The sequence below is a fragment of the Scomber japonicus genome, chromosome 14, assembly GCF_027409825.1.
Source record: "Scomber japonicus isolate fScoJap1 chromosome 14, fScoJap1.pri, whole genome shotgun sequence".
Taxonomy (NCBI): domain Eukaryota; kingdom Metazoa; phylum Chordata; class Actinopteri; order Scombriformes; family Scombridae; genus Scomber; species Scomber japonicus.
This window is the reverse complement of record NC_070591.1, coordinates 20,988,119-21,009,721: the sequence shown is the minus strand read 5'-3', so window position 1 is coordinate 21,009,721 and position 21,603 is coordinate 20,988,119. Positions and strand designations below refer to the sequence as shown.

Below are 21,603 nucleotides of genomic sequence, written 5' to 3'. Positions count from 1 at the left end.
TGGTTGCTGCCGTATCCACAATGTTTTGCTGTATGTTTTCATTTGTTGTCCTCAAAAAAATCCTTTAAGAATATGTTATCTCTCAGGTATGTATACTCTTGTATGCTTTTTTAATGGTATGTAGTCTTATAATGGTGATGGATAGGGTGCCCTATATTATTATTTTTTTTATTGTGAAGCACGTAAGACTTGCTGTGACGACAATTATCTACAGTCACTTGTTTTTGTCTTCTTTTTTTCCCCTTAATGCATTGTCGAAGAGCTGAAATCATAGGTTTTTACTCTCTCACCCATGTGTAATGAGATGCTACAATAAATAGGAATAAGAATTTATTTGTATTCCATTAGAAACTCAGCCATGGTGCACCTTTATAACAAAGTTTCCATAGTGGAATTTATTTGTAATGCCCTAAATGTATCTTTGACATATTGACATAAAACTTGCTAATTCTCTTTTTCCTTTTCTAATAAAAATAGCCTCATGGAATTAAATGAGAAAGCCAAATTACTTGGAATGATGAAATGGTGTGTTTCTTGGCTCAAAAATAGTGACTTTGTCGTTCAGAGCATCTGCTTGACTCAGAAACTGATCATCCAAAACTGATCATATGCAGACTCTACTTTCTTCACTGGGTATCACATTTAATGCAACAATAAGAAGTGCATCTCCTTTCCAATGCCAAGTGAAAATAAAGATTTGTCCTGAGGTCTGGGGTCTCTATGTGGCTTATGCTAACCGTCCCTGCTTTGCTCCACTCACTTAGAAAGTTTTGAGTTTGGCCGTGTCTGCAGCCTTTGACTTCTTGGATTTCTTGTGAAACAACTTGGCAACAAATGCAAGTATTTTAAGGGAAAAGAGCTCTGCTAGGGTGAGCCAGAAGTACAAATAGCTTTTCAGAGTTATATTTGAAGAGTCTAGAAAGAAAACACTTTAGTGACCACATAGTATTCCCAAAACAGATTGTTGGTAGTCTAGTAAGTAGTCTGGGAGTATATGTAAATGATTTCAGAAGCAAACATTCAAGATTTATATTGTCTACCATAAATGCCCACGAGTGTATTATTCTGGGTTTATACTGTTTTATGGGATAACTCAGACAATACTTCACATTTGAGTTGGTTGTATGAGCAACTGATCAATTAAAAACTATGGAGTCGGGACAGTACTTACTGTTAGTGCTTATTAAATGCTTTTTAGAATTCAGCTGTGACTTGATTTTGTTGTAAAATAACCTTGAAGCATCATGGGGTCATTAGACAAAGATCTTAATTTCAAAATCTTTCAAGGTCTTGGTCTAATTCATGGTTAACAAACTCTCAATAATTAAACAGTAAGACAAATACAAGCATTATAAAATGTGTTGTAACTACTTTCTTTATTTTATTAATACATTTTCCTGCTTTATGAATGTCTCAATGATAATAAGTGGTCATCTTGATTTTTGTCTTTTTTCTCCTTTAGGCTAACAGCATGTTCTCAAAACCCATCAAAAGTGCCCAGTTTTATTATCTCGACAAATTTTTGCTCCTGGGATCTGGACACTCTCTTTACTTGTACCTATATAATGTGGACGCCACACACGATGACATCAAAAGGTATGTACTTAAACACAGAATATTGTTGTTCAGCATGTGCACCTGTTTTGCTGGTTCCACCTTGTTTGATGTGAGGATTGGATACTTTGTCATGCCTGATGGTAAATTGGGTTTTGTAGTTTTTTTGTAATAATGAATTCCATTGCAAATACATTGATATATACAAGTGTGCGAAGCAGGCTAAAAGGAGATTGTGGATCAAAAAATTGGTCTGTTTTAAGTCACTTCATCTATTTAGGAAGCAGGCTTTGTGAGATTGCTTTGTTAGTAATTTGATGGGGATCTGGCTTTATTTAGCTGCTACCACAGACACTGCTGACAGTCATTACCACCCAAACTGCTTGACTGTGTATTGTAAGCTGTCAGGTCTTATTCTGGAAGCCAGGGAAATGACAATAAAGAGCTTCCAGATCCCATTTTAGCAGTGCATGTTGCTTATCCCTCTTTTTCTTCTTTTAGGTAGTTGGTTGTTGTTGGTATGATGCATCTTGTGAATGGAAAATACATAATCTGTCATCAGTCAGTGAAAAGAAAAGAAAAAATCTGTAAATTGTATTGAATTCTGTCTGAACTATGCAGAGCTGCAAAGCTAAAGGAGAGATGGAGACTGATTGGTTTACAGAGTGATTATGTTTGTTAAAAATATGGTTACTTACACAGCTTCAGAAAATGATGCAACTTTTTGCCCTTCTTACTGTAGATATCAGCAACGGAGTTTTGTCAAAATGGCAAAATGCATCCCAACAAAATCAGGAACGAACATTACGGACCTGTCTGCAATCAATGATTTCTTCTCCTGTATCCTTTTTCTTATTATTATTCTTGAGACAGTAAGTGTTATGTTTGAGACAACTTTAATCCTGTGGAGGACAAAGTGAACCTATCCCTTCAGTAGTTTTACTCAGAGCATATCAACCACAGCAATCAGTCTGTGCTTCATAAAATCTTCCCATTGCCTCAAGGCTTCCACTGGCTGATTTTACCTGTAAATCATTTAGCTGTCTTTAATTTTTCAGGAATGTCTGCATTCCAACCCCCTGTTTGGGTCTACTATGCATTTATTTTGTAATAAATCCACTGAGCTGCACTTTTGGATGAACTAGATCCTGTCATGAGATATTTTTGTACTACTGTTCTCTGAAAAGTAGATATTCAGTGATTACATTAAATTTTAATCTATGAATTGTATACATTTCTAATAATGTACTTGCTAAACCTTCTGTATATACATGTATATTTCTGTAGAGTATAAAATTAATAAGTCTTAAAGAAATTAAAGTGTTCAGTAGAGATAAACTATAAATGAATAAATACATACAGTACTAATAAATAATTAATAAAACCAAGAAAACAAATGTTATGATTTTCTAAATTGAAATAATATTTTCTTCATATGTTTTCCTCTTTTTTAAGGAGTTTCTTTGGCATTTTGGCCTTTTATAGGATTTGTGTGAAGCGGTAACAAAGGGGGAGAGAGGGGTATGACATGTAACATAGGTCCAAAGCTGAGAGAGAGAGAAGCTGTGGTTACTTTGTCTGGCATGCACTGTTACAATTCAGCCAGCAGGGCATCACTACATGTATGTTCTTTTATGTCTTGGAATGTTGACTACTAAATAAATATGTCTAAGAAGACTGATTTGACATCATATATATGCCAGTACCTTGCATTCACTGCATTTCTATCATACCTGCAGCTCCTACATAACTTTCCTTAGAAGCTGTGTCAGACATCGTCCTGGTATGTGGTTCAGATCGGTCCATTCAAGTATTTGACATGAACAAAGGTTCAGTTGCCTCAGAGCTGCCTGATGCCCACAGCAGACCCATCCACTGCATTACACAGAACAAGGTAAGGCCATCTAAACAATGTAACATGAATAATGACATCATTAGTCAACAGATATACAAAGAGTGAGAGAAGTGTGTTCATGGCATTTTATTATTTAAGGTCAGAGCCTGCATATTGATATAAAAACAGTGATGACTGGATAAATAGTTGTAGATACCAGTGTTTGATTAAGCAGCATTGACAGCAAAACTGGAAACTGTGAACAAGTTCACTCCTATTGTGACTGTGACCAATGAAATCCAGTTAAGATTAATATATCACCATTGTTTTTAATCACATAGTCTGCAGCTTCAGCTCTACCTTATTACATAATTAATAGAGCATCTTTATTGAGTGTGATTCTAAAATGCAAAATGATTTCATACTTTCATACTTACATTACATTTTCTTTCAGTGTTTCCTCATTCTGATCTAAGACAGTTTGCCTTTTACCATACTGGTGGGTGTCCTGAAAATAGCACTTACCTTTGAAGTCATTTTAAATAACTGAATAACAATTATTGTTTCAAAAAGTCACACAATTAAGTTTCTGAGGCTTATGATGTTTTGTCAAATATGTATCAGATACATGGTTTTTCATACTTAGCCAATATCCTTTACGAATAGATAAAAGTGAAGACATCACACCGCAGGCAGACTGAGTGACGTTTAGACCAGACACACACAGCAAAGAATTTGCTTGACTTGGCATCAATGGGCAGTGTGAGCCCTATCCTCAATCTTACTTGTGAAGGCTCTACTATTTGGCAGATGTTATAGTGTTACATAAGAAATCTATGAGTGTTGCAAGACTTACATAAGGCGCAGATCGTCTTTGAGGGGAATAAAAGTGTTATTCTGTGCTGTGAATGAAGACCGTCGTTGTGTGTTTTTTTTCAAACTACCCAAATGTTTCCATGACAGACAGACAGGATGTGCCATCATCAGCATCATTTATCTTGCTGAGTGCTTGAATGTAAATCCCTGGTGCATCAGGATTAAGACTGCCATAGAGATGGCAGGAGTAGATTCCAGGCTGGATGATGGCCATAGAGTAATGCTGTTCCATGATGCAGTCCTGGTTTATATGGCCTTACTCCCACATTGCTGTCTTGAACCAATGTGGACCCAATTTGCTGGTGTCTAACAAGTTGACAGCTTGGACCCAGATCCAAAGCTATTGTAGTGCTATGAAGTATGCAGTACTGCATAACTCAAAATTAACGTTTAAATATCAGCAATAAATTTATTCATTAAAGTCTAGGTTTCCGTGTGTTATTTACATCTCTGTACAACTATCACATTACATATTACAGAGAAATTGATGTCTTAGTTCCTCTCCATATATAGTCATAAATGTTTGCAAGCCATGTAATAAAAGTATGGAAATTTTGACCAATTCTACAGATGTTTATGTAACATATTGAAATACAGAAAGGTGTGTGTGCAAGCGAGAGGGTCCTGTACCTAGTGACCCTTGGGTATTGACTTTACTCACTTCTGTGTGTTGACCATACAGTCTATGGTGTTGACCTGTGCATGCTTGACACTCAGGGCAGCCTGGATTAGCTAGATAAACTGCAGCTAGTGGCATGGATTAAATGCATTAACCCACTGATGCAGCCCTGCACACAGCTGACTTTACACCTTAAACTCGATCTTTGTCACGCCAGCTATTGTGTGCTGTACATTGTGGGTTGCCTGTGTTGTTTCAGCTTGGCTGTTGCGTCAATGTGGGGTCCTCTGCCTGGTTGCCCGAGGGCCTTTGGGTGCTGCAGGGTTAATACCTGCGGATCACAGGGATTGCCCTTGCCTGGAGTCTGCACACATAACATCACTTTTCCCTCCCCTCGCTTTGTCATCCAGAGGAGGAACAAACATCAGGAACTGCAGCATGTGAAGCAGCTTTTCCCACTTCAAATTTCCATCACCTCCTCCGCAAAATTCACCTGGAACTCATCAGAGAAGAGGACTTCTCGGAAAATGGAACTGGAAATGCCCTATAAGGCTCCTGTTCTCACACTCTTAATGGAAATCTAAACACAAAACACTTGCGCTCTTTCTCTCTCTCTCTCTCTTTTTCTCTCACTCTCACTCTCTCTCTCTCTCCCTCCCTCTGTCTCTCTCTCTTTCTCTCTCACGTGCACGTGTCATCTGATAACTGTGGGTAAAGTCATATATGGAATCCATGTATAGATGTGCAGTGGAAACTATATATTTGTAGCTGAGGCTTACCTCAGTGTGGTGGATAAAAGATGGAAAACATCACAAAATGTAATAACTTTTTTTTTCTCCCCATTTCAACCCCACTATAATTACATTGTCTTTATTTTTTGCCTGTAATTACAGGTAATGATTTTGGGACCTAGAATAGGAATATTAAAACTTTTTGCCCATGCAGGATGTACAGAAAAAGAATTTTCCAGTACTGGAGAATATGAGAAGCTAATTTACAAACTGTTTCAGTCAAGCATTGGCTGACTAGGCATTTTTTCTGTTCTTTGTGTATATTTCGCAGGGCTCCATGTTCAGCACACAGGCTCCAGATTCATACAACCTCTTCCTTACCAGTGCGGTCACGGATGGTGTAAAGATTTGGGACCTTCGCACACTTAGGTTGGCACTAAGATATTTTGTTCTGTTCTGTCTTATTTATTTTAATCAGTTGATCTTCAATGTGGAAAATCAGGCAAGACAAGTGCAATGAAATTCATGCAAGGCGTGTAAAGGCAATGAGTTGTGCCTCAGTCTCCTCAGGAATTACTGAGGGAAAATGTTGTTAGTGGCTCTACAATGAGGCAACTTACCAAAAATAAGAAAGAAATAAGCTTGAATACTTTATAAATGTACATTTTAGACACATAGGTGATAGTTTTCCAATAAGGGATTGCACTGGATGAAGGGTTTCTTCATCTACTACAGTATGTCGAAATTAGCTGAGAGCATTAAATGTTAAAGCATATCAAATAAGACACCATTATTATTTTTATTCCTCAGCTTCTACTGGGAGTGCAAAATTACCTTAAATTCAAATTAAATAATTGTTTCTTACACTGGCATTCCTAAGTTGATGAGTGAATCAGCAATTTTCAAAGAGCGCAGCTGAGATAATTTTTCTTTGGCCCTTAGAAGCAGATATCCATATAAGGAGGATAATTCAAGTAGCCCCTCTTGGATTTCAAAATGTTCTTTTGGCCCAGTAGAAGACATTATTAAGTACTTCATTCTTTCACGTCTGAGACGGCTTCCGTGTTTAACTTCTCATCCCAGACTCCGTCAAAATCTTATTGCTATCTGATAAATATTTGTGCCTTGTTTCCAGGTCAATTTCAGATTCTTAGAGCTGTCGGCAAGCATCCCTCAGCAGATGCAATCCCTCTGAGAAATATACAGATGTATGAAAACAATATGTAGGAACACTTTTTCATTCTGTCGGCCCTGTTCATTTTATTTTCCTCTTTGATAAAGTTCTATAGCTAATACTAACCACTAAAAGAGTTAGTTCCCCTGAATTAATGTTCTGCTTAGTTATTTTGCTGTGTGTGTGCTTTTCAACTATTTTCATTTAAGGTAGTATAACAGTATTACATACAGTCCTGAATAAGCCTTGACAACAAAGTTCATCCAACATTTTCAATTACCAATCAAAGTTCTTTAGAGGGAAACATATTATTTCAAGAGAATAGCACACACAATAAAATAAGATAAAAGTGATACATTATGATACATATTTTTCTGTTCAGACAGATGCAGAATTATAGGTGTCCACCTCCTGGAATGCCAAAAGCATGCTTTCCGTTTCCCATCTCATAGCCAGTCAGACCAGTAAATCTAAAGGCCCCTTCTGCTTTAAATGTCAATAGCTCAACTAGTTTTGTCTATATTTTTGTTGGGCTTTTAAAATGTCCTCCCCCTTTAAACTATTTGTTGTCTTGTATTATTTCCTTTAAGGCAGTTGACATCAAAATAGTTTTACCTCTCAATTACTAAAGTGCGGGGTAAGGGACCAAATTAAGACTAGTGTGGAATCGGCAGAGGCTATATCCTTGTCAAGGCCAGCTACCAATCTGGTCAATGATTAACCAGAGCTGGAAAGCAGTCTCATAAGGTACTGTATATAAAACAATCATATCTATCAAAAATCCATCTCATGTGTACCAACACTCAGAGGGTTAACATAAGTGAAATGCAAATATTGGTACTCTATGAGGGCCAAAAAGATTATTTCTTCATAGTGAACAATTACAAATGTAAATTTGATAAATGACAAAATATATAAACTACATACATTGTATATGTCCATGTATGTCTCACTCATGCTTGTAGATGTGATGTACATACTGTATAAGTCATACATCTAATCGGACTACATCCAGAACATGTTAACTTAAATACATTTTAAAAAATCTTAATCAATAATAATTCTAAATTAAACACATTTTTTGTTGAAGCTAATGATGGAAGTAGTTAACAAGTAAGCCATCCTGCCTTAATGTTGCACATAAGCAGCACCTAGGAGGACCAGATGATAATGGGTAAAATTGGGGACAGGGGGTCAAAAAGAAACCACATAATTCACAAAGTACCAGCAAAGGGTGAAATGCACCCCAAACTGTGCTGCTTTGTGTATATTAGATAGTATGCATACATTTGGCCCCTTTCTATGCTAATGAGCCTCATTTCAAAACAGTGAAGCACCATCACTCACTCCTCTCTCTCTCTCTCTCTCTCTCTCTCTCTTCAAACCTTCAAGCTTGTGACACATTAAATGATACTGCATTGATATCTAGGGTGTAATCTTCAGTCAGACATGAGGGGGATTAGTGGATATTGGATGATAGGCTTATCTCAGACTTTCATCTCCTTCATCTCCTTAAAAATAAAAATGTCCTAACAGCACTGATGGAGCTCAGGTATCATCTATAAGGGCTGCTTTATTAGAAATAATTCCACTGAAACAGTTGATCTGTGTAGATGTGTGGCGGAACATTGATTACCATCAGATCCTGACAGATCCAGTGTTAATGAAGTTACTGCTGCTGTACCACGAGTGTAAATGTGCACAGCCTCTTTCTCAGTTTGGAGACTCACTTATTGTTTCAGCTGGTGTGTGATGCTGCAGCTAGCTGTGACACATAGCTAGCTGTGGGCAACAAACTGATGTGTAGACCCATGACTAGAGTCTCTGTTACCAGTATCAGCTTGTCAATGGCCTGATCAGTTGCTGGCTTCGTCATGGATATATCCTTCACTGACCCTCAGTCATCTTAATTTTGTCCCTTACACTGTGCTATATCATTACAGACTTTGACGCATCCCATAAAATTGAAGGTAAAACATTCCCATTATTTTTAGAATCAAAATTACTCTTCAGTTGTCATCTTATCCTCTCCTCCATGAGAGAGTCACACAGCTTGAATACATTGAGCCGCCAATATTTCAAGTCTAGTTCCAAGGTTGAAGAGTTATGGGTTCATGATCTGAGATGAAATATTACAGGATGCAACCCTGTCAATATTTTGCTTGCAAGTACAAATAAATATATCCAAGAATAACTACCATGGGCCCCTGACCCAAAAGTAAAGTCTTTCTCTTTTTTTCAAAAATGAGTCCGCTATCTGCAAGGAATTCATCTAATTTTGAATTTTGCACAAAGTTAAAATCTCTTGCCATAAAAATAATTACTTTGGCATCACCAGCCAAAAGTGAAGCGATGTTTTTTTTAATATAGAAAAGTTAACTCTATTCCTCCAATTGACCCCATGACCATGAGATATCTGCTCGTTCTATCTGCAATTTCCTTTTCTTGAGTAAAATTTAAAAAATTATTTAATAAAAATAGCCAGTCACAAAACACTACATACCTGGTCCACTGTTTTTAAATTGGCCCTAGTTTGTGTAAGTCCTATATGAACATCTTCCATAAAATATGAGCTTACATAAATTACCATTGCAACCGGCCCCTGCTTTATGAGAAGAAGTGTAGCTGTCACTCACAGAGGGCATTGCACTAAGTGTGCAATAATAATCATAATTATAATGCTATGAACTTAAGTTACAAAGTGCTTCAAAATACAATACCATTAAGTAAAAGAGAGAGAGAGAGTAAAAAAGCTGAAAAATTAAATAGAAAATTAAAGATCATACACAAAAAATGAAATTGAAAACAGTGGTCAAACATATAGAAATAAAACAATATATAAAAAACAACATTAAAACATTTCAAAAGACAAAAAAATACAACTGCCAGTGTTTGCAGTTTTTAACTGGGGCACTGACTCTGATCTGATACTGAAGGGGAGCTTGTTCTTCAGTGTTAGCAAAATCAGTAAAAGCATGATCCCCTTTTGTTTTTCAGCCTGGACCACGGAACTTTTAACAACATTTGACTCTCAGACCTGAGGGGTTTCCGTGCAGAATAAGGATTTAAAAGTTCTGAAATGTAAAGCGGAGTCAGCTCATGTAGGGATTTAACAGTAATAAATAAAATCTTAAATTGAATTATGTAACGGATAGGGAGACAGTTTAAGTCGGCCAGGGCTGCTGTGGTGTTCCCTTCCCTGTTGAGTGTTTGTGAGAAGCTTTGCTGCTGAATTCTGCACTAACAGTAGACGGTCAACTGCTGTATCGTTTAGGCAAGTATATAATGAATTAGGTGGTTGGAAAATGAGGGTGTGGATTAGTTGTTCAGCTATATTTTTGGGGAGCATTTGTTTGATTTTTACAATATTTCTGAATTGTGGGTAGCAGGATTTAACAAGATTAATGTGCTGATTGAATATAATCTATGACCACAAAACCGGCTGCATATAAAATAAAATAGACTCAAAATATGTCAATTTAACAATAACTCAATATGTTACCCAATATGAAGCATAATCAGCAGCGTAGGAATGATTTCTCATGTTCAAAATGCTGGAAGCATTAATTGAGCCTTTAACTAACTGTTTTACTCATCTGCGTCATTCATGAGCATTCTCAAATGTGTGCCAGATAGTGACATCCTGGCTTGTTTCTTTCTATTTCTTCTCTTTTGTATTCGAGACTACCACTACCATTTCATATACTTGTTGCTTTGAGCCTAAGTAGCTTCAATATATTAACAGCATACTGAGAGTATGCTGAAGCTAATCAGACAACATTCCAATAAAAATTGGTCAAACCAAGATATGTGGATTAGCCAGTTACTGGGGCATTGTTTCTGAAAAGACAATGGATATTTCTAAACCTCAGCACATAAAACCTAATGTGACCCATACAGTATTCCTAGCTATTGGGGGGAAAAAATAATTGCAATGAAACTATTTTTATTAGCCTAAGTTATACCTACGTGTATAGACTTCTGGCTGGCAGGCATAAAATCACGTAGGCAATCAAGAAACCTATCTTGTAAAACTTGAATTAAATAAGCAGGATATTTAGTTGGAAATGCACAATTTTATTGGGCCATAGCTATTTTATCAATAAATATGTAATAAATTATGCTGCCATCTGAAAAATGTCATTAACAGAGTAATTGTATGACCTTAATGTGCTTGTCTATAAACACTGATGATGAATGACTGTCTGAGTAAAGGCAATCTAAAGACAGACAGAATACATTCATATTTAATGGCTTTATATGGCCATGGGCATAGCCATCATACACTACTAATACAATAGTGTTCTTAGTAGACACATACAGTATCTCCCATTCATAAAACCTTTAGGTTGGGTTAAAAGCTGAGGTAAATGCTTTGATCAGATTTGAAAACTTCCAGAAAAACCACAACTGGAAATGTACATTTCTCTCATTTGAAACTAGTGAAACTCAATCTTGATTTTATTTTGCTCTGTCACCCGAGAATCCCCAGAACTTCTTGCCGCTTCCTTTTCAGACACAGGCACAAACATGCATGATACCCACATGGGAACATCTAAGACCTATGAATTAGGGAAATTGTTTTTGAAAGCTTGACACACTTTACAAGTTTCATAAGCAAAGTAAACTACTGCAGTGGTTCTAGTTTATTTCTTTAAGCTCCCTCTCCTTACATTTCCAAATTATGTGGCAAACCATCATTTGTCAAAGTGTACAGGGTCTATACACCAGCATTTATATAGTTTGAAATCATTCTCAGTCACTAAAATCTAAGTGAGAGAGATAACATTGTGGTCTGCATTTTCATATTTCAGTGATGGTTAATTTTCATCATCTGATAAATTCATTCTGAGCAATTGATTATATTACTAAATAGACTAATAATGTATTTATACTGAAGGATACAGGAAAAAATAGGCTTTCACTTGATTTGCACTGACAGTTAAATTTGGTGAAATATTTTTGCTGTAAATAATGAGCCATGATTAGCCTGCTGATTACCTTGATAACTGACACTGAATACCCAGGTGGATTCAGTAACCTTATAGGCTCTCACTCAAGAGGATCAGACCCTCCAATGCAGTCTGTGTTAGTCATCAGGCAATTGCCGGATAGTCATCAATCACAACACTGAGGATGTGTGTATGTGGGATTCAGTCCAGCATCTCCTCTCCTTCAGTCAAAACACTAGATCCACATTCTAACCTAGAAATACAGATAAATGTTTACTTCAACGTGTTACACTGCCTGCTTTAAGTGTTTCAATGACAGATTGTGTCAGCTTAGCTACAGACCTGTTTGCCCAGAAGTAGTAAGGAGGATCTTGACGCAGATACTTCTGTTTCTTGCATGTAGTCGTAATGATTCAAGGTCAGATTTTACAGCGTTTATATCATGAGTAGCTCCCACTGAGAAGGTAACAGAGTATGCAGTAAAGACTCAGCACTATTCTTCACAGTCTAGACTTCAGGCTGCACTAGCTGTCAGTCCTTTGAGATTTTGTCATTAGTGAAACACGTCATCAAATGCCCAATTTTCATCTGTAAGCCTCTGTTTGTTTGTTTTTTAAATGAATGTATAAACTTAGCTGAGTTAATTACTGGTAAAGAATTTTAGATTTGCACAATGGTCTAGAACTCTTGCCAGCACGTGCTAGCTGATGGTATTGCTGGATCTGATGATAGCTGCCTCCACTCTCCAGCACTAGTTTTTCAGTCAGGTCCTTTTTTTAGCATTGTCAAGACACTATAGATTTGTGGCTCTCTCAGACTACTAACTCATAAAAAAAATGGTGGTATGTCTAACATTCACTCCAACAAAAACAAACTCTAGTTACATTTATGCCATCTAGTGGACATATAATGCACCCTGGCTTTCCAAAACGGTTATAAATCACTGTTAACATAATTCAGTTTTATGGTATGACAACATTGTTACATTGCACAACACTGCAAGGTAAAATAAGTAATGTACATGTCAAAAAATAAAAATAAAGAGCTGTAAATTAGCATAATAGGTCCCCATTAAAATTATGCAAACGTTGTTGTCATGGCAACAGTAAACAATGTTTTACTGAGGCGAGCAGTGGTCTCCTGTAGCAAGGTCCACTATCTATCTAGCCATCCACCTAACCAACCTTCTCCAAACACGGCAAAATTCATTATCAGGTCACTGTACATTGACGTCATCTGAACTGCATCATTCTCCTGGGTCATAATTACTATGGCTGCTAGATGGCATAAATTTAACTATAGGTTGTTTTTGCCAGCCTGAATTTTAGATCTATATCGTTTTTCTTGTGAGGACAGGCTGTATAAATGGTCCTCAGTTGCAGCCAGTTAGACTTTGTGACTTACTCTCTTAAGGGCCGCAGTTAGCTGGCTGTGACAACATAATGGAAGTATGAGAGGAACACCTTACAAAATACAGTAATACCATTCAATACAACACCACCACAAAAAACAAAAGTGTCCACAGAGTACTATAATTTGTCTACCCCGAATATGTTTCAGTAACTCACTGGAAATGGGTATATCAAATTCCGTCATGGTCACCAGTGAATTTGACCTACTTTTAGCCAGGCTTAATGACATTAGCATGTGAATGTCAAAGAAATTTTCTCACCAGATCCTGTCAGAGGCCTGTTCTGCCAACATGCCAACCCATATAGAGACATGGCAAAGACATTACATGCTGTTGCAAACCAAATTAAACAGCACAGCAGTTGCACGAGGGGGCCATTCGTCATCTACTACCTTCTCTTTCCTGTGTGTTGCTTGAGTCATGCTTAACTCCTTGTTCTCAAGGGGTTCAGATGTTTGTAAAACATGAATACTGAATGGTGATATTTTGTTCCTGCCAGTATATGTATATTAATAGACAACACATTCCTATTGTACAACCTTTGTATGAGATAACAGACCAATTTAATATAAAATGATTGCACTTGATTGAAATGCTTTCCCAACCAAAGATATTTCAATCTCACATTTTGTGTATCAAATAGTAATACTGATCTTAATAAAGATTTTACTTTCTATTTCATAGTCTTTGCTAATAAGTTCCATAAACCTAATTTCTCATCATTATACACATTTCCTCCTCAGGTGTGTACGGCGTTATGAGAACCATCTAAATCGCTGCCATCCATGCTCTTCAGCCATCTCACCATGTGGCCGGTTCATTGCCTCTGGCTCTGAGGATAAGTGTGTAAGTTGTAAATACTTTGAGTGTTTCCTTACACAGCATGTGCTTTTTTCTTCCATGTACTTCTTTAGTTGTGGGTGAGACTTTTAGTTTATCCACGATAATTTGACAATGTTTAAATCAATGCTAGTCAATCATTTGCATACATGGTTCTTGGGGTGGCAGTATTGGCTGTTATCCACCACTTTGGTACAGACTGAAATATCTCAACAATTATAGGATGGATTTCCATGACATTTTATACAGATGTTAAGGATTAATCCTATTGACTTTGTTGATCAAGAGGCATAGACTGCCTTATCACAGTAAGTTAGCTTGTGCATAATTTGCATTTATACTTAAATAATAATTTAATACCTTGATATGTTTGTATGTTAATCCTCTTTGTTAAGTTGTAAAACAGAAGGAAAAAGGTAGGTTATCTTTATCAGTTTCACCTCCATTTAAGGACTTCTTGTGCTTGACTCAGAGATTTTTACTTGGACTCAGGCCTTTTTCCATAGAAGTCAAATTCAGCATTCATGTTGAAGCAGAACTGTTTAATTGCTTTTCCAGACTGTGTCTTATACTTGCTTTCAAGACGTTTTCGGAAGACTGCCTCCCTTTTTACTTATCCATCTCTCTTTTCTTCTGGTGTACGTGCTTGATGAAAGCAGTGGAATTATATATACATGTTGCTAGTTATTATTGATTATGGGAACTCACACAGCATAGACATTTGAGAGCATCTCTGTCGAGATTGGACATTTCCAGCATTTCTTGGAAATCAGGAGCATATATGGTAGTGAGCTACACCATATTTATTTGTTGCTGCCCTGAGACTTCTACACGCCAAACACATTTGTACTTGTCTTAATATTTCAAAAGCAATCATGGAAAAAAAAGAACCTGAAAATTCTAAAAAGACTCCCTAGATTCATATTACACATTTTCCAGAAAAACATAGGGCCAAAAACAATCTGAGTGGAGTACCATTTCAGTGTGGTCAATATTAACCTGTTGTGCGTACAGTTGAAATATATGATTTTTCAGCCCTTTTAATGTCCCCTGTTGTCATATCGGATGGTGCATTTTCTTCATATTCACATATTTCACTGCCCAGGGTCTATTGGGTCCCTGCTCTTCACCTTAGTTAATATTGATATAAACTCATACATAGGAGATTCCCTGTGATAGTTAAGCATTCTTCTTAAAAGAACTTTCTCTTCTTGAAAGAACTTTCTCTTCTTGAAAGAACTTTCTCTTCTAACTATTTAATGTCCTTTTAGGCACCACACATGTCATATGCCTTAGACAGGAGACCCATGGACTGTTTGACAGAGCTCACTTGAAACGTTTTTTAGGGAAACATAACACAAAACAGCTGCAGGAATCTGATGAGTCGTCGTCTGGTAACAAACATCCCCACATCTGTTTTTATCTGTGCTCATGGCACTAAAGCAAACGAAAGGGTCTTAAAGCTCACTGATTGTATTTAGGGGAAAAAAACTGTGCTGATAAGCTGATAACACATATTCACATAACTATTATGAGATTTCTAATTGGACAGTGACACTAAGATCGCTACACAAGCTGCAGGGGTATATCTTGTGACATACTTTGCAAGTATAAAATCCACATCTACATCTACATACTGTAGCACCCTCAAGTAAAGGGATGATTAGTACGGTTTTTACCGTCTCATAGCAGAAAATAACAATATTATACCTACAAGGGTTTATTATGACCAGTCTCAATTACCACTCGGTTTTGAAGTGCTCAATATTTGACTGTATGACAAGTGTATTTTAAGCCTGTAAACCAGGAGATTTACCACCCCAACTGAAATGCTACCCCTTCAGTCCTGATTCATTCATAAGGAAATATCTGCTCACAGGAAGAAGAAAAAACCGAGAATGTGAGTGGACTGGACCGTTTTCGATAAAGTACAGTACTAAAAACACATTAAACTTCAATTCCCAGCCCTAGATATAAAAACAACAACAAAACATGGTTCTGGCACAGATATTGCATAATTTGATGTCTCTGTTGTGTCTCTAATGATATCAACAAGAGCCAAGTGTCTTTAGCACAAATCACAAACTCCCAGTGATAATCAAGAAAACTTCAGTTCAAATCAGTGTGGTAGGGTGATAGATGTTGCTGTAAACTATTACTACTGATGAGTAATTATTTAATGTTCATACTGAACACACTTTCTTTGCCACAAACAGCACAGATGTTAGCTGTATACACTCTGACTATGTGGGTGGAATGTCCCTGTGTATGTGTCTGCTGGACTGATTTCAAAACTTAAATGGGATCAGCACAAAGTTTTCACTCAAAGTTGAAGAATTTTAACTTTTGCAGTCCCTAAAGTGAATGTCTGCTTTTGTCTTTTTCCATTGACTTTGTATGAAGTTGTGTTGCCTTTGATATTTGTTCCTTGTTCAGTTCGAACACATGTTAGCATACTTTGTGTGCTGTATTTATTTTACACCCAAAATGAACTTTAAAGTGGGTTAGCCTAAACAGAGTTTATGTAGGTTTTTCTCCTAAACTAGTACACCACTGCATGGCTACACTTTGTCTACTTATGTTCATTTAGTCCATCTTGTTTATTGCAGGCCTATGTATATGATATCCGGAGCAGCAGCTACCTCCACAAACTTCAGAAACACTCAGAGACAGTGCTCAGTGTGGCTTTCAACCCTGCCACACCAGAGGTGAGAATCTGTTTTCCTCTACCTTTTATTTGTTTTGGTTTTGGTTTTATTTCTGTTACTCTTTATCCTGCATTCAATGGTCCATCTCGTGGACTTGACAGTCTCATTGTCATATCTACAAAAACATACTTTTTTCCCATCTGAGTAATTATTGACCAAAGTAAATATATTGTAGAGGTTCAGGAACTAGTAACATCAGGTATCAGACAACATGGATTGATAACCCCTGAGAGAGGTGAACTCAAATAAGAGATTTTTTTTTTTTTTAATCTCCAAAACTTGAACAATGTCAATGCTGCACAAAACGCCAGGTGGTATGCAATCTTATTTTGATTTTAAGAGTTGGAAACAATGCTGATGTGTCCACTCCACCCATAATTATAATGTAAACATTGGCCATGGTCAATGGCCAATGGCCATCACCATCCCCTGAGGTTTTATTCTGACTCTAAAGTTACCCTTGGCCTGCTTGACTAACAAAATGAGCTGACTGTCATTTCCCTGCACACGCCAATCACTACAACATTACAAATCAATGTTCAAATCTGTATTATTCTCGATCTTCAAGAATTTCAGGTATGAAACAAGTATGAAAGATTAAAGGAAAGAGAAAATGTTTAAGAGCAAAGATAAAAGGTCACAGTGAAAAGCAATGTCTGTCAGTGGTCATCACTTCTTTATCCTACAGGAGTTGGAATGAAGATGTGTTTTTTAGGCAATTATTGATATTTATTGTAATATTTTTGTACTGTCATTCCAACAGTGAATGAAGGACATTACATTATTGTTAATAGAAATAGAGAACAGTCATACATACACCAATGTATCAAATGTTACATTAAGTCAGCTGGTTATACAGGTCTCTAACTGCTCTCCACTCCAAGTGTTTGCAAAGCAGGAATGATATCCTCAGGCTGAGGTCACATAGCAGGGCTGATTTAGCCCATCCCAGTTTAGGGTGGGTGGACTTTCATCTCAGCCAACTGCAGAATTTCTACCATGAAAGAATGTAATAGAACGATTGAAGTTCAAAGTGCAGAAAGCCTAAACAAAAATGCTGCTTGCACATATAAACGCTTTTTTAAATCTACAAGTTAGCCTCTTTGAGCCATATCATTTTCATTTCAGATGAATATTCCCCCAAATCGTTTGTGGGTTTAACTAGTGGTGGCCATTTTATAGTCCAATCAGGTATTAGGACTACCGCTCTTCTGTGCCATAACCCTGTGCGATCTGACTCTGTTTGTACTTGACGCTGATCCACTTGTATGATTGGCAGCCTGAAGGGGTGTTTCAGCATGTGATTGGTTGCACAGTCTCACAGTCAAGAAAATATGTTTGCAGTGTTTCGCTTGTTTGGAACAGCAGTTGATATCCACCTTTGCTCTTGACTGTTCATCATTTTTTCACTGGCTCCTGTATAATTTCATGTTATGTTATTCCATTGCATTCTATCTAAAGGGATGTGATGCAGATCAAATTCAGTATTAGTGATATTATGTGAGAGTGAAATTTTAAATGGTTTTTCAAATTCAAAATGCAAATGCTTTGAATGCTTTGGTGTACTCACTGGTCCTTTCCCATAATGAATTTAAAGCTGCCACTAAACTAAACTGGTAGATATCTATATACATTCAGTGACTCTAGGGTGTCTCACTGAAGAAAACATTAAATAAACCTTAACATTGAAAAAAAGTTTTTTTTTTATCTTGAGCTACCATCACAAAAAAATAAAAATCAAAGTTTACAGTGCTAAGTTATATCAGCATCCTTTCAGTGTCTCCAACAAAATCTCGAGAGCATTTCTCACAGAAGAACAATTCTCTGTGGAAACATTTTATTTTCCAGTTGATGATTTCCTTTGGAACTGTTCAAAGCATTTTGGTTCTGCAAAACAAACATTTTAAAATATAGTATTGCAACCTCTGTTTCATGTCTCACGAGTCTTCTTGTTGACTGTGTTTTGGACTCAGGGCACATGTTTTAAATCGGCATGTCCATCTGCGTAACTCCATTCAGTTAAACTTTGCTTCACAATGATACATTCAGATTTCCGAGTTTCAAAGTGGAAAGTTTGATCCATGGCCGTTCACTGGCTGAATTACAGTGATCTGCAGAGTTTGAAAACACACTTCATCAGTTAGAGCATGTTCACTCTCCATCAGAACCTCTGTACATTCTGTTTTGTTTCAAAGGACAAAATCAAAATTATCAACAGATGTCGGTACTATAGACTTTTATTTTTCATTAGGTGTCATAGGTTGAATGTGTTTTAAAAAGAAAGATTTTATCAAAATTTAAATGTACATTGTAAATTAGGACAAAATGTGACCATTGACAAATTATTTCCACATGGAAATCTGGTAACTTTATTTAAAAATCTCCACATTAATTTGTGCAAATAAATAAATCATTTTTCTTCAATGTAATTGTAGCAATATAATAGCAATATCAGCTCTTATTGGAAACACTTTTTATCAGTTTCTATTCTCAGATTTGTGTCACTGACATCACATATTACAGGAACCTGCCAAGATTTAACCACATTGAAAGTTGTAAAATTCACAAATGTATGAAAGCGTTTGGGAGCTCCAGAGGTTCTGCAGCCAAATAAAGTGGCATGACAAGTCTTCCCACCTTCAAAATAAGGATATTCAAATAGACACCTCCTGATTCAAACCAGGCAAGAAGGTACAGAGTATATTCCTAGCTAAGGCATTTGACCTGAGGCAGCCACTACTGAAAGATGTCCGGGCTGTGGTAAAGAAAGTAAGGTCCAGGTCAGCACCAAGTCCAGGATTAAGTGGGACATCCTACAAGGTGTACAAGCACTGTCCAAAGCTGCTACATCGGCTTTGGGGGGTATTTAAAGACATCTTAAAAAGAGGCAAAACAGCAGAGATCTCAGCAGAGCCAATAGCATCTGAATGTAACAGACAGGAGGTGGGAATCATCTCAGGATATTCCATCTCAGTGATCCTGTTTACTCTGCCGATGAATGTGTTGGTGCGATCTTCTGAACCAGAGCGCAACCAAGTCCATGATCTGCCAATCACCAATCTGGGCCTTCATGGACCACTTAACAGTGACTATAGAGTCAGTGCCTGGAAGCAAATGGATCATCCAGGAGCTAGAGAGGCTGATAGCCAATTGAGGTGGTTTGGGCACCTGGTTAGGATGCCTCCTGGATGCCCCCCTCTAGAGATGTTCTGGGCACGTCCAACTGGTAGGAGACCCTGGGGCAGACCCAGAACATGCTGGAGGGATTACATATCTCTCCTGGCCTGGGAGTGCCTTGAGATACCCCAAAAGGAGCTGGAGGGCATTCCTGGGGAGAAGGATGTCTTGGTTCTTACTCAGCCCAATGCCACCACGACCTAGCCCCAGATAATCAGCAGAAAATAGATGGATGAAAGAATGGATAGATGCACAAATAAGCAAACTGAGAAGGCAACTCATTTATTCAAGATGAATGTTATACTCTGAAAAGTTTATATAAAAAACAATTGATCAGCTTAGCAGGGATATATGGTATAGGTTTGTTATGCTTCTAAAATGAAAGGTAGTCTATGAGGCCACAATTTGTCTTGTGGTTTAATAAAGCGATAAGATGGGTGTGATACAGTTGTGAAAAACTATTAAAAAGTAGCTGCATATTTATTTTGTTTTTAACTGTGTCAGGTTCCTGTTGTACACCCTTCATATGATAGCTTGAGATATTTGAGGCCTCCTAATGTAACATTTCAACCACAAGGAGCGGTTATGCATGGGAAACCACAGTTCAATCTGTGTCAAAAAGAATCTTTGTGTCTGGGAAAACGTCGGGATTACTAATTATTTCAAGATGTTGCAGAGTTGGGTCTAATAGAATCCAGAATATTACACCTTTGACTCTCTTTATATCTCTTTATAATATGACTGTGACTGTCAAAGTTTCTCCAATCATTTAAGTGATACACACTCTTATAAGTCACTTCAGTCTTACAAACAAACACGAAGAGTTAGTGAAAGTGTTCCTTCACTGTTCCTCAGACACTTAATCTTGTGCTGATAAGCTGAGTGTCTGGCTTAGCCTTGTGAGGCTGCTTCTTGTTAATCATGATTCAGTTGATGTCTGACTGTAAAGGATGCCTACACACTCCACTGTATTTGTCTTTTACTTATAGCCAAAAAAGACTTGTAAATAAAGAAACTATTAGAAGTTCAGGAAGTCCTCAGAAATGGCTGCTCAGTCTTAAAATTAGCTAAGACAAAAGATATGTTATACAATAATGATAGCATTGTTGTAGTTGCTGAACCTGTGGGTTTGTCCTTACCAATACATGAAAAAAACAACAAAAATGTGTCCCCAGCCTGTGCTCACCTCACTTTTTTGGCCACATCTCAGAGCCAGATGTTTTACTGCTGTGAGAACCATCCAATGCAAGGCATAGAGAGATAATGCAATGCATATTTTCCACTCATTTTTCACTCATGTTTTCCACCCGAATACTTAAAAGACCAAGAAGGCAGCAGATCTACCTCCACAGTTCACTCCCTCAGGTTTATTCCTGTACTTAAATGCGTAATGAGAGATCCCAGCTTTTACTGTCACTTCACTTTGTTGTCTTGTAAAATCTTGTGGGATTTCATGTGGCATACCTCTATAAAGTTATGGCAAGCTCCCCTGTGATGGACCTGCAACCATAAAAGTAGATGCAAATAAGTACCTTTACACTTTACAGTAATATTGTCTCCCCTGGTTTGATACATAATGTTCTATGTGTATTTATTTAGTTTTGCAGATTAGGATTGTGTGAGGGAAGCTAGATCTGTCCAATTTGAGTTGTGCCTGAAACCAAGGTGATACCGTAGCTGCGGTTACTACCTTCATCGATTTTTGGGATTGAAAAGCTTTAAGATCA

The 21,603-nt window shown here is 37.2% G+C and overlaps 1 protein-coding gene across 1 annotated transcript in view; it reads left to right on the top strand.

Moving 5' to 3' along the window:
• Positions 1–21,603, top strand: part of wdr27 (WD repeat domain 27) — a 43,441-nt gene that overhangs the window by 15,889 nt on the left and 5,949 nt on the right. The window contains exons 18-23 of the mRNA XM_053332752.1: positions 1,463–1,596; positions 2,297–2,394; positions 3,327–3,448; positions 5,946–6,043; positions 13,895–13,997; positions 16,601–16,699. Of these exons, the coding sequence (XP_053188727.1) occupies positions 1,463–1,596; positions 2,297–2,394; positions 3,327–3,448; positions 5,946–6,043; positions 13,895–13,997; positions 16,601–16,699 (654 nt within the window). The remainder of the gene's footprint in view (positions 1–1,462; positions 1,597–2,296; positions 2,395–3,326; positions 3,449–5,945; positions 6,044–13,894; positions 13,998–16,600; positions 16,700–21,603) is intronic.